The 14477-nt window shown below is 40.0% G+C and overlaps 1 protein-coding gene across 1 annotated transcript in view; it reads left to right on the top strand.

Annotated features, from left to right (window-relative positions):
• Positions 1 to 722: 722 nt before the first annotated feature.
• The window catches only part of LOC129447153 (leucine-rich repeat transmembrane neuronal protein 4), a 146674-nt gene continuing 132919 nt past the window's right edge, over positions 723 to 14477 (top strand). The window contains exons 1-2 of the mRNA XM_055208768.2: positions 723 to 1402; positions 7685 to 9249. Coding sequence (XP_055064743.2) covers positions 1399 to 1402; positions 7685 to 9249 — 1569 coding nt within the window. The 5' untranslated portion in view covers positions 723 to 1398. The remainder of the gene's footprint in view (positions 1403 to 7684; positions 9250 to 14477) is intronic.

The raw sequence follows: 14477 nt of genomic DNA, 5'->3' as shown, positions 1-14477 counted from the left end.
TATTTTCCGACTTGATAAATGCAAATTTTGTTTTAACTGGGCCAACAAAAATAATTAATTATAATAATTAATAATAATAATTTTAAAAAAATATCTAATAAATTTTATAATACATTTTATATATATATAATACATTTTATGTTATGTAGCCTATATGTATATATTTGCTTTGTTCGATCAGTTCACTTAGCCTTGAGAGGTTAAATGCTTTTGTTAACAGCCTTGTTAGTTTGAAGGGGGCACTTGATGGACAGAAATTACAGGGTGGTGCTAATGATGAAGCTGGAAATAGCAGTGCCACTCAAACTCAGTTGCGTGGCATGGCAGACACAGACAGCCAATCAGATTCCACTCTGTGTGAGACCCTATAATAATTTATTGTCATTGTACAATTCAGACAGAACTGTCAATCAAACCCGTTACACTGCAGGAACCATAAAGCCCTGAGAAATTCCTATTATAACGATAAATTACATGTTATGGTGTTTTTGTGGAGATTTAAACCACTCATTTGTTTAAAAAAAAGAGTAAATGGGATGCTTGGCAATCAATACAGTCCAGGTGTCATTTATATTTGGGTGATTAGTAGCCTGTAATTTCTTGTTTGGCAACTCTTTTTAGCTAGCTTTTTGTGAAAGCACTTATTTTCCATGGGAAACATCGCCTGAAAGAGAAGTGGGAAGAGATTGTTGCTGGAGATGTCAGTTCGCCAGAAGAGGGCATTCCGATTCTGCCTGACAAAGTTATGGTGCGACAGGCAGTCGTGGTTAACCACTCACATCCCTGCTGCATCTCTCTGCTGTCGGGAACTGTACAGATGAGGGGAAACATTCCAGATGGAGTGGAATACAGAACAATTCCAAACTGTATTCCATGACTGTGTTGTTTAATGGATTGTGCGCTCACGTGAATGGCAATTTTGATTGATGTCAAATTATTAACGTATTTGTTTTCGGTAAACAACATCCTTTTGGGGAAAACAGAATTTGCGCAGTGTGCTACGATGGAATACGATGAGACGAAACGGGATTGCTGGGAATTCCATAAGTTTGACTCGTGGTAGATAACTTGGATTTGGTATCGCGCGCCTCGCTTGTAAACGTGTATATTTTTAGGATCTTTGGTTTCAAATGGATATTTGTGATGAAAACCCGACCTGTCTGATTTTGTTTTGAGGAGAATTGAGAGACATGGACAGTGGTCGGTTTGGAGAGACTGGCATCAACAACGGATACGAGGAAGATTTCCCGCGCCTGCTCTGCGGTGGAGGACTACCAGCGGGAACGCGCGTCTTTGGAAGAACCGAACCAGCTGAAGAGAGCGCGTGCCATGACGCTTCGGGTGTCGGGCGGTAGAAAGCTGTAAAACCTGTGGTCAGGAGTTGACTGAGACGCGGTGATGGGTAAGTTTACGATCACCGAGTGCACAGACAAACTATGTTTCTCTGCGTGGCATGGTTTTAGATATATGCACAGTTAAGGGCAAAGCAGGTAAAATATAAATTCGCTTGAGTTAAGCAGCGGATAGGTGGCATAAAATCCTACGCATGCATGAAATGTTCTCATCACTGATGCACATGATCTTGCCTTCATGGCAATTGCATGCATTTATTTATTTCTAATCTGACCTTGCATTCGCTTCAGTTCACTACGAATGATGATGTGATGTAGGCTATACAGTCAAATAAATCCGTGCATTCGTTTATTCAGGTGGCTTCTCCATCCTGCTTTAAAGTAGTGCAGACCGACGCCGGATCGATTGATTGACATCAGAATGCAAATCGGACCTCATTTTTGGAGCCAAAGCAACTTTTCAGATCCAGTTTGGGGCACGCTGTTGGTTGCGTACTGTAAACCTGTAGTAGACAGTAGCCTAAATCTGAACTCATTGTCTTTGTACATTCGCACCTTTAAATACATGTAAAGATCACATTTGTGCGTGCATCCTTGTGTGCGCGTCTCTGTGTGTGCGTAAGTGCGCACAGCTGAACGTATGGACCGGTGGAGTTATACAGGCACCGTGTTACTGGAAAATTAATTTTATGTTTTAACAGAAAAAAATGATTATTGCACGAGTGTCTAACTTGATTTATTAACGGACGCACAGTGTAAAAAAATGTTAAGATTATGTTTCTTAATGTATTTTACCGTCTGCTTTAAATAATGCAAAATAGTGAAAAACGCTACAGAAATAAAAAGTGAATATTCTCTCAACCATCATACAGCCATTATTTAACAACGCACCCCGATTAACTATAAACTGCAGACCTTCTCATGGCCGCATTAGAGTACTCGATAATAGACGTGCTTTCAATCATTTTACAGGGGCTCTTTGACAGATATGCGACCTGCTCTGATTGTTATTCGTTAGAGATGGCCTTTCACAGCTCGTAAAACGATGAGCTATGCTCACAGCTTTGCGGCACTGTAGTCTTCTTCACAGCAAACATAAAATAAACCTGGCAAAATTTTGTAAGCGTCTTTGCAAAGACTACATGCAGGGGTCATTACCAATTTTACCAAAAATATACAGTTGCCTCCAAAATAAGAAAAGTGGCAGTCCAGGTTTGGAAACAAATTCGTTTTCATTAGAGTTCGCTTGGATCATTAGGTTTATCAGCATCGTTTCATTAGCAAATGTCATTAAACTTATTCAGGCTGATTATATGGCTGATATGACGCAATTGCTTTATTGTGACTGCACCTTGAAGTTGCAGGTCACTGGAATCTCTCTCTTTCGGATTCCTCTTCGTTGTCGATCACATACAGTTAGTGTTCCCAAACAAAATGATTTCCACCTTAAGCTACATTAAGTTAAAAATGTATGAACATCATTGTATAAGATGCAACATAAAACATTTCTTAAATGGAACAATAGACACTTTTTGGTTGTCAAGTTTTTGGAACTTGAACGGCACCTGTGGATACACTTTAAAACACCTGCATGAATTTGTGGGGAACATCCATTAAAAACATGTTTACAGCATTCATAATGAACAGGCTACCATCCAAAAGCCTTAGGCCTCCATGCCACCATTAGTTTTGTTGTTTTTTGCAATGGGTAATTGACCATATTTATTCTTTTTTTATTATTATTATTTTATTTTTATTTTTTTCATAATATTTATTCAGTCTCTTTATTATAATATAACCAGAAAATACAAGAAATGTGTATGTATGCAGTATTAAAAAACAAAATACAAGTAAGCCAAAGTGACAAGCATTTAGTGTGAGCTCCTCTTACACTTGACCAATAGCGGGCACCTGCAGGCTCTCTTAAATCTAATGAAATCTTAATTTCAAATACTAAGCTAATGAGTTCAGGATTCCAGTCTCTTCGAAAGCTGTGCATACTAGTGCGTTGAAGAGAGGTTACACTTAATATAAAATAAACTGACTTTTGCCTGAAGAAGCCTTTTTTTTCAAATTGTGCATGTTTCCTGTATTTTCTGTTTAGTATTTTAATAAAAAGAGCGAAAAATAAATATAGATGGTCATTAAAATTTAGCAAAAACAACTGGAGGCGGCCTAAGGGGCTAATCACACCAAACGCGTTTTAAAGCTTTTTTAGATCTTTTTAAAAAGAGCAGTGCGACGCGGCTTTTTGTATCGCTTGACAACCAGCGAGTCAGCTGTCTTGTCAATCAAATATTGAAGCGTGAGCACTCTTTTCTGTTAACTGTCATATTAGCAGAAACTTTAAAAAGAGGACGCTTTGATCTGACCTTGTTTGAGGGTGAGAGGTGCACAAACATGCAGGAAAGAGTGAACGAGTGGAATCCGGTTCTTCAAAGCAACTGTAAACCTCCCTCACCATAATGTAAGGCCTGCCTCTCCCCTCATTCGATTGGACAATGCAAAGACGCAAATGACGTCGGGCGCTTTTCCGCTCTCTGCGCTCCTTCAAAAGCATGTGCTGCGGCAGGCAGCAAAAACCGCAAGGCGTTCGGTGCGCATAAACAGCACACGAAAACGCTCCCCGCTCATAGAATATCATTCAAAAAAAGGCGCTTGCAACTGCCATAAACGCGTTTGGTGTGATTGGCCCCTAAAGGGGGTCGCACACCAGCCGCGCAGCTCAGCGCTGCCCCATTCTAAAAAAATCGAACACATTGTTTGCTATGAGTATATGCACACCGGTGCCACCAGGTGGCGCCTGTCCGCGCAGCCCAGCTTTGACTCAGGAAGTTGCTCAAATCCCTGTCGCGCCACTCACATAGTTTAACATTAAATAACATCATATTTGTCCCAAATCATTAACGATTAACATTGGCTGCTAACGTATATTTTGCATTTTGAAGTAGACGCTATCTGACGAAGCTTGCGCTATTTAAGGTGCACTTCCGGTTTACAATACCTCCGAGTTGTCCTAGACGCGACTCGACGCAGCGCGACGCTGAGCTGCACAGCCGTTGTGCAATCCCCTTAATGCTACGTACACACCAAATGCGGGGCATTGCGTTACTCGCTCTAGATTACTCGCGGGATTAAACTGCGTGTCATGTGAATTTTTCGCTCAAGTTGAATATTTTTTCGAGACACGTTTGAGGCGAATAGCGCGTGTTTTCCGCGGTTAATGCGCCGCCCATATCGTCTCATTAGCATCGCCCCACGCTAGTACTCGTCTGATCGTGTCTTTGCATTGACTTTGTATGTAATCTACTCGTGCAAATCGTTGAACTCGCGTCTGGTGTAAACCCACGGTAAGTCTTTTGCAGAATAATGTAGGACACTTGTTTATCAGTCATTGGTGTAGTATGTACAATATGATCAGACCGTATAGGTGTAATATGAATAAAATTTCAGATATGCTATGTATATGCTAAAATGCTGTTTGCGTTGTCATAAGCCCTGTATGTTTGATCTATGCATACTGCAGTAAAAACAACTGTGAAAGTAATTTACTTGCATCGGGACTTGTTATTGAAAAAAGTAAAATTTGATATTCTTCGGTATTGTGTTATCTAATGCAAGTCATTTTCGGGACCACTGTGTATTATCATTTTAACAGCAGGTTCATTATTAAAGTTCACGACTATTCACGTGTTTTAACCCTTAAACAGGCAAGAGTGGAAAACGATGAGCAAAAAATAATTTCATGACATTTTTTGTATCATCTGGACTTATGTAATAGATATTCATTGGAATTTTTAAAATATTTGATATATTCAGGATTTTATGAGTTGTATCTCCTGGGATACATTGCCCTATTAAGGTATAAAAAAAGGATTAAGTCATCAAAATTAATTTTTTATTTGCAGCAAAAATTATGTGATTCTGACTTCCTCTCTTGCTCTAAAACATGCCATATATATTTTTTCATCCATTTTAAACTGTGTAAACAACAGGTTTACTAGTAACATTGCATGTAAATAACACAACTAAATGTAGGTAGGCCTAACTAAGAATGAGCAGTTTTTAAATGTCTTCATTGGCTACGTTGGTGCTTTTTCTGCTCCACCTGCAAAATATATATATATTTTTAGATAATACTAGTTTGGTAAATTATTTAAGAATTGATTAATTTTGCATACTACCTGAACTACCCTTCAATGTAAACTATATGTGTCTATATGTGTTTCATGCAGAGGCCTCTTATTGGCTGCAATTTAGAGGAATGCATGCCTAGCATGAGGAAAATTACCTACATTTCTTGGTTCTAATACACCACTGCACTGTCACAAAAAATTTCATCTTCATCACTTTTGTCAAAATCTGAAGAATTCATTGGTATTGACTCTATAACTCATATTCCCTATCATTCCTTATACCATAAAATTAGCTGTTGTGAAGCCGCGAAAGAAAATATTCAGTTAAAATGCTAAGATGCAGTCACCTAAATATACGAATATCAGTTTAACCTGCAAATTTGATCATTTATTACATTTTTTCAACTCAAAATACAAAGATAGGCCATATTGTGGTTAATCCCTTTTTTATACCCTAATCAGGCAATGTATCTCAGGGGATACGTATATTTCAAAATGTGCTAAATAACAATATAAACAACATATAACCGAATTTTCTTCTTCAGCACCTTAAGACAATGCTCACAATTAATATTAGCAGTATTAATATTTTTTTTAAAGAAGAAAAGTAAGATTAATATTCATTTTCTTACTACAAAATCTGACTGTCCTGCAAAACCGGTGGCCATGTTGGATTTGGGTCGGGCTGACCAATCAATAAAAAAAACCTTGAAGCAAATAATGTTACCCACATATTCAAGACAGACCAAGGTTTGATAACTGATAGAAGGATTTGGTTGAAAAATCTTTTTTATGCCCCAAACAAGACACTGAAGAGAGCGTATCCCGTGGTGCACATTGCCTGTTTAAGGGTTAATACTGATTTTAAGCTTTTAAATTATTTAAAAAAATACCCGGTGAATACAATATCATCTCATTTTCAGTGTCAGACAACACGGTCAGACAAGTAAAGCTTTAGATTCCACTAAATGTGGCATTTTTGAAAATGTTATTTGGATGGCTTTGAAATCATTTTGCCTTCAAGCAAAGTAGTGGCTGCGATATTTCATAACCACCTGTACGAATTCCTGTTATGACAATATTAATGTGCATTGCCTACGTACTCCTTGCGCTTGATACAGACAGATAATGCCTTAGGATTTTGATTTCAGAATGTTATTTCTAGACAGCTTTGTAAAAGTGATTGGTAAGTTTCTGTCTCAGCTGAACTGAAACCCTTTTACAGTTGTGGTAGTGAAGGCCAGAAAGCACAAATGATAAAATCCTATTACTGAAAAATGTTCAGACTTCTGAGCAAAGAGCATGTGCATTACAGCAAGATCTCTGACCTCACGAGCCATTGTTTGGTTGAGGTTTCACTGCTGAAATGCTTCAACCTCCCACACCTTTTCATTTCGACTAGCACAACATCTAGGCCTTTTGCATGAGGGAAAGATGGACAAATGCTGGCAGGGAAGATATACTAGACATCAATCTGATTTGTTTGATTGACAATCCTTTAGATTATAATTAGGGTCTAATAGGATGGCCTAAGCATCTCTCAGGATGCTTGCTTTCATGCTGTACTGAGCTTATGTCCAAGCTTATTGTAGCACTGGCTTGTACTGATAGTATGTTTACTATTGCCAGAAAGAGGAATTAAACAACATGCCATGACTGGATTGATTTCAACAATCACCACATTGTTAATTGTTTACCATGCAGTATCACACTGCTGTCTATATGTAATACTTCAAGGGTTTATAATCACAGAACAATTACAGAATTTCACATCTTATTAGTCAAGTTAATTTCTTTCACTTTCAATGTATACATTAAATATTCAACATATAGCTAATTTATCTTTAAAGGGAAAGTTTGCCCAGAAAGGAAAATGTTTTTCATAATAATTTCTCACCCTCTGGTTGTTTAATACCGAATGACTTGCATTTTTCTGTGTAACACAAAAATGGTGTCCTTTTTCTGTAAAAATGAGAGTGAGTCTGACCGAGCCTTGCGGTCATTTCTATTTCATGAAAGAATAAAATGTATAGAGTTTGCAGACAACACTAGAGTGGATAAACAAGAGCAATTTCATTTTAAGGACATACTCCTTCAGTTCACCCATTTTAAATCTTATCAGGTGAATTCATGCGGTCCTATTGTATATTAAGGAAGATTGTTGTGACTTAATTTTGCTTTTCTTCTCCATTCCAGGCTTTGCCATGAGGCACCGCTGGTTTATGGTGCCACTGCTAATGCAGGCATGGTTCTCTGCCACCCCCTGCTTCGGTGATCGCCCTTGCCCCCGAAGCTGCCGGTGCGATGGCAAGATCGTATACTGTGAGTCCAGTGCATTTCGTGATGTTCCTAAGAACCTCTCTGGTGGCTGTCAGGGCCTTTCCCTGCGATATAACAGCTTGGCGAGCTTAAAAGCTGGCCAATTTGTTGGTCTCAACCAGCTCATTTGGCTTTACCTGGACCACAACTACATTGCCAGCGTGGATGCTCGTGCTTTCCAAGGGATACGGAGGCTCAAAGAGCTGATATTGAGCTCCAACAAGATCACGCTGCTTCATAACACCACGTTTCACCTGGTACCCAATTTGAGGAACCTGGATCTCTCTTATAACAAGCTGCAAGCTCTACAGCCAGGCCAGTTTCAGGGACTGCGCAAGCTACTCAGCTTGCACATGCGCTCCAACTCCCTTAAGAACCTCCCGTCTCGCCTTTTTCAGGACTGCCGTAATCTGGAGTTCCTTGACCTTGGCTACAATCGCCTGCGCAGCATCACCCGTAATTCAATGTCGGGCCTGACGAAGCTGACCGAGCTGCATATCGAGCATAACCAGTTCTCCAAAATCAACTTCTTCAACTTTCCTCGTTTCTATAATTTGCGTGCTCTTTACTTGCAATGGAACCGCATTCGGACCATGAGCGAAGGCCTCACGTGGACTTGGACGTCGTTGCAGAAACTAGACCTTTCGGGAAACGACTTGCAGGAGATAGATGCAGAGGTGTACCGGGCCATTCCAAACTTGCAGGCACTTAACCTAGATTCAAACAAGCTTGTCAATGTGTCGCAGGACGTTGTGGATGCCTGGGCCTCTCTGACCACAATTAGTTTTGCTGGAAACATGTGGGACTGTGGACCAGTTGTGTGTCCCCTAGTGGCCTGGTTAAAAACCTTCCGTGGAAACAAGGAAATTAATATGATATGTGCGTCACCCAAAGAAGTTCAAGGTGAGAAGGTTATGGACGCCGTTGACGCCAGTGGAGTTTGCAGGATTTCCTCTGCTACACCATCGACAGTAATTGTTCCCTCCGTTCCGTTCGTCGCATTTGCCCAAACTCCAGCCAGCTCTTTTGTCCCAACCCTCAAATCTGGAGATAGCAGAAGGGGCCAAGGCACGTCCTTGAAAGATGCAACCTCTTCAGTACCTTCTCAGCCTGCTGTCCCACCTCCCGAGCAAGATTTTGAGCCGGTTTCCTTCCACAAGATAGTGGCGGGAAGCGTTGCCCTCTTCTTGTCAGTTGCCATGATCCTCCTGGTAATTTATGTCTCGTGGAAGCGTTACCCAAGCAGCGTTAAGCAGCTGCAGGAAAACTCAGCTGCAGCTCGCAAACGTCGAAAAAAGTCACGGGAGACAGAACGCACGCTCAGCACGCCATTGCAGGAGTACTATGTGGACTACAAGCCTAATAACTCGGAGGGTACAGATGTGCTGGTCAATGGAACTGGACCGTGCACCTACACCATCTCTGGCTCCCGAGAGTGTGAGGTATGACCCCACATCTTTGTTTCTTTCACTATAGTTATACGGTGATTTGTTTGTTTTTATGAAAATTTGGCATGTGCCTTGTTTTGATGCACTTTTTAGGGCATTGTATCTGTTGGATAGAAGTGTATGTGTGGGAGGGATATGGTTTTGGCAGTGATTTGTTTTGGAGATGTTTTTGGCACAGCATGTGGTTAGTTTAACCTCTTCACGAGGTGCTAATTAACTTATTATTAGTCTTGCTAATTCTATCTTCTTTTTTTGCTTTTGCTGTGTGATAGCCTTTTCAGAGCACTACTGGTGACATGAGTACATGCAATTTTAGGATTTAGATAAGCCTTTGTTTTGGGCTGTGGTATGGATTGATGTGTTTCTACATTGATATGCCCTAAATGCCTTCCTTTACCTGCAAGGCAATTGAAAGTTATAGGTTTACACTCTTAGAGAAAATGTACATAAGTTGTTCCTGGGACAGTACCTTTTGAAAAGGTCCTAATATGTAGCATTCTGGTACAGATTTGTACCTTTGAGGTATCAGTATGTACCGTATAGGTACAAAAGTGTACTTTTTAAAAAGGTTATGTACCTTCTTGTACCTTTTTTTCTGAGAGTGTATGTGTGCTTTGTCAGACTTTGTCAGATCTTGTTCTGTTTTATTTTGTACCAAAATCATTGTGATTCTTTGGAAATTCTGAAACTAATATTTCAGAGATGTTTGTCCACCGTTGATTTGTCAGGAGTAGGTTAGATAGTTAAGACCGATCCCGGTGAATGTTTATGATTCTTTACACCAAAAAACTAGCATGCTCTCAATTACACTGCTTTTTACAAAAGCAGGCTGCATTTAAACTGCAAAGTCTAATGGATAAAGTAGTGTTGGGCGATATGCCCCATTTTGAGATCGTCCTATCGTCAGCATGTGAGGTCGACGATACACGATAATATTGGGTAGGGGGGCAGTAGTTCTTATTTATTTATTTGTTCATTTTTTACTAATTTATGACAAGTCACTTGTTGGTGGACAAAAAACAAGCCAGGGCAACACTATCATGACCACAAGCTTCTTAAAACTGATGCCATTAATCTAGGCGTGTCATTAAAGCTCTGAAATTTCCTGCGTGCCAGAAAGCGGGAACAACACACTCGATGGTTTTAAACCCCTGCGCTCCTAACAACCTCTCCAGTGCAAGGAAATGTCAGAGACGCCTGTATTACAAGCTCATGTGCAAGTAAGAGTCAGAATCATGTGCATTACAAGTTCAGAAGCTAGAAGGAGTCCATGCCGCGTGCACTCAGGTCCGAGCAAGAGTCCAAGATGTGCGCAAAAGTCCAGGTGCGTGCCTGAAGGAATTTGTGCGTTAGGTTTGTTTATACTCGCATTTTGGTCCGCAAAGCGAGCCTCCGCTTTAAGCTTTAAATGTCTTTAAGCTCTCTCGTGCAAAGTGAAGCCCCAAAACCCTCTCGTGTGAGGATAATTAATGTGAAACTATGATAATAATAATAACCATCGGCAACTATCGTCATGAAAACCTGCTATTGGCGATATGTCTGACGATCGGCGATACACGATGCTATCGTCTGTCGCAGGAGTGGGGAACCCTGGGTCTAGGAGGGCCACTGTCTTGCAGATTTTAGTTCCAACCCTAACCAAACACACCTGAATTTAATTTCCAAGTAATCCTTGAGACTTGAATTAGATTTTTCAGGTGTGTTTGGTTAGGGTTGGAACTGGACTCTGCATGACAGTGGCCCTCCAGGACCAGGGTTCCCCACCCCTGGTCTATCGGCACAACCCTAGGCCAGAGACGAAATTTTGACGCACATACACATTGCATTCCTGCCTATTTGGATTCTTTAAGGAAATGTGTTGACATTATTACCTCTAGAAATGAAATTTTTACTAAAAAAGTGAATTTTCTCATTCACACACAAAGTCACATCATCATAAATGCTTGTCCTGGAGCAAGCAACAAATACGCATGCAAGAGCTGGAAAGGCGCCATCGGTCAGGCAGTGCATGGTTACTAAATTGAGTCAATATTCTGTTGTACAGATACTGATATGAGTTCATTTTTTATTGCAGTATTGACTTGTCTCAGTAACTTTGATATCCTTATTCCTCCTCAGTACAATAGTGTGTATGCTGGACTACTCCCAAGACTAAAATGGAATGGTTTTCTCTTTGAGGAACTTCAAACACATCCTGCTACTGAGGAAAACTTCCTTAGCATACATCTAATTTTGACTCACTGGTTCTTTAAGCATTGTTTGATCCATGCTCAGTTAGAGTGAAAAGCAGCGAAGATGATTTTCTCCTATAGTATGTTCCTCAAGATCTTCCCGAGGCTATGAGAATGTCTTTAATGACACCCCTATTTCCAAGAGCCTTTTTTCCTTGTCTGTGTTTTGCTTTATTCCTGTTTTCTAGCCTCTTATCTCTTCCTTTACTTGAATCATCCTCCCCACATTTTAAGATTCCCCTCTTTCATTCTACAACAGACTCTGCAGTGGCAATTTACAAAACACAGATTCCTCAGTGTATCAGTCAAGGCTCTGCTGACACATGTGCATGTTGACAGCTGGGGTCAATCGACGCTCCGTATGGAGTCGGGCTTGTCTGCGGTTTGTACGCTTTGCTATATTTACATGCATTCGTGGTTCTCCCAAAGGGTATCCGCTATGTTTTATTCTCCAGGGGTGCGAAAGCTGTCAGTAGTGCAGAAGGGTGTCACTAGAGGAGGACAGTGCCTCTGGCAGAGCCGTGATAGGGGCGTATGTGCTGGTGGCAGACAGGACAGGTTTGAGAAAAACAAGAAAGGCAGGTAGACAGGCCGGCATGACGCTAGACAGGTAAACAGGTAAGTCAAATCAACTCACAGGAAGTGAAGACAATAAAGGAGGCGAGAGCACAAAGAGAGACAGAATGACAATCTGACAGGGATGCTGACCTCGCCGCACGGGTCCCTGTCCGCTCTCTGATGTGCCACGTTTTTTAAGAGATCAGAGGTGCACATCAGAGTCTGGGAGACTGGCATGTTTTCCTTTGTGACCAAGTCAAGAAACACAACTTTTTCCCCATCTTACGTGTAAATCCCTACATCCCATATCCAACACCTTTTGCTACTTTGTGATGACAGCTCTTGGCGATATGTATCCAGATGAAGATGGTATAGATATGATATTAATTAGAGATAGGGGTGTGCGATATGACCAGATTTGATCGTGAACGATTAAAATGTCTCCATAGTCTACTTTTTGGAAACATTGTTGTATCGTGATTCGTGCTTACATCAAGTACGTGACAAGGGGCACGCTACATAAAAGCAATTTTAAATGGGGGCATTAGTATGGCTGTATTAAGGCTCAGTATGGCAAAATAGTCTTTAAAAACAACAAGAAAAAGAATTGTGATAATATCGTGATTTTGCCCAAACCGTGATATGAAAATTTTCCCATATTGCCCACCCCTAAGAGATGCACTGATATAAAAAATTTCCACCAATAGCCAATTATTTGGTCTAATAATTGCCAATACCAAAGTCAATACCGATAGCTTGGTGTTTATATTAAGCTGATATACACTTAAAAAAATGATTCATTGAATTTAATCAATTTTTTTAAGGTAAGTGGTTGCAATCAATTTATTTAAGCTACATTTAAACAAAAGTTTTATATTTTATTTTACTTTACTAATCTCTTTTGTTTAAATGTAGCTTAAATAAATTGATTGCAACCACTTACCTTAAAAAAATTGATTAAATTCAATGAATATTTTTTTTCAGTGTAGTTAATATAGTTTATATTAACTTGCATTAACTAAATTCTGAAGATGAAATTAGATGAAATGACCATTAATGTTGAACATTAGTGATATTTCTTCACATTAACTATACACAGAGCTCAAATTCATTGCATTTTCCTGTTTTTTTGTTTGTTTGTTTTTTTATTGACATATCGGCCATGACTATGTGCTGTTTTTATAGTATTGACCGATAGCCGAATCAGTGGTTCCCAACTATTTTCACTTCAAGGACCCCTTATTGCCCACAACAATATTTGAAGCCCCCCCCCACTCACTTATTCCCCACATCGCACATTTTTTCCAGATAAAATTAACAAGAGCCAAAAAATAATAAACATCTTGATTTTTGCTTGTTTTAGCTTATTGTAATGCTTGTTTTGTCCAAATTGTATTATTTTAAGTCATTTTGAGGCCCCCTTGGAAATCTGCTGAGGCCCCCCTGTGGGTCCTGGCCCCCTGGTTGGGAAACACTGGTGTAAATAATTACTTTTATCGACCGATACCCATTACTGGCCAATATATAGTTTCATCTCTAATTTCAGTGGTTTAGGAGATTTTAAGATGGTTCCAGCGAGTCTTCAATCGAATTAGATGTAAAAAAAAAAGTATCGGAAATAGCTCAAAATGGCATACCACAATATGCATGTAACAGTATTTAGCAATATCTGAAAGTTTTAGGTCGAAGCAGTTAGCACAAAGACTGTCGAGACCGAAAGAGTGATGTTTTCTTTTCCAAGAAAGGATGTAAAACTTGTATATTGATTATATACTTAAGTTTTTAAATATAATTTCAATTGATTTTACAAAATGTAAGCATTATCATACTGTACATTGTATATCACATTATTTATCATGCACCCCTACCAACTAGCTCCGAAAAAATCAGATCGCCTGGTACTTAGTTGTTACTCTACCTTCTTTATGGTAGATCATCTTGAACCAGTCAATGACCATCTACAGTACCAGCACAAGCTGTATTTTCCATCAGGGATTGCCTACTGTTAGTTGACCTGCTTCAGTAATATTTTCCATTAATAATCTATAATTCTGAATTGTTTGCCTCCTTCTCCCCCCGCTGTCCTCCACACCACAGCATTGCTGCATCAACACTAATGTGGTTTGGCTTCACTCCCGTGCAGCAAAGCGCACGTCACCCGTGATTGATGAGTTCTATTCTCTCTCCGGTGATTTTGTATTCCGCTCGCGCACCTGATTTACGGGCTTTTCACATCACGCCAACAGACTAGATTCGAACACACAGTTCAGATTGCTCCTGTCTCAAAAACCAGTGTTCTGCTGATGCCTTACATCGCCTCTGTTGCGAGTCACAAACAGAATATAGGTGTGGAAGAGACTGCTAAGAGAGATTGTCCCGCGACCTCACCTTGAGAGCGGTTCACTGTTAAACTGACATACCATTTGGACATCT

This window comes from Misgurnus anguillicaudatus, chromosome 12 (genome assembly GCF_027580225.2).
Source record: "Misgurnus anguillicaudatus chromosome 12, ASM2758022v2, whole genome shotgun sequence".
NCBI classification, from domain to species: domain Eukaryota; kingdom Metazoa; phylum Chordata; class Actinopteri; order Cypriniformes; family Cobitidae; genus Misgurnus; species Misgurnus anguillicaudatus.
Note: the sequence above shows the minus strand (reverse complement) of the source record. Positions and strands in the feature narration are given on the sequence as shown.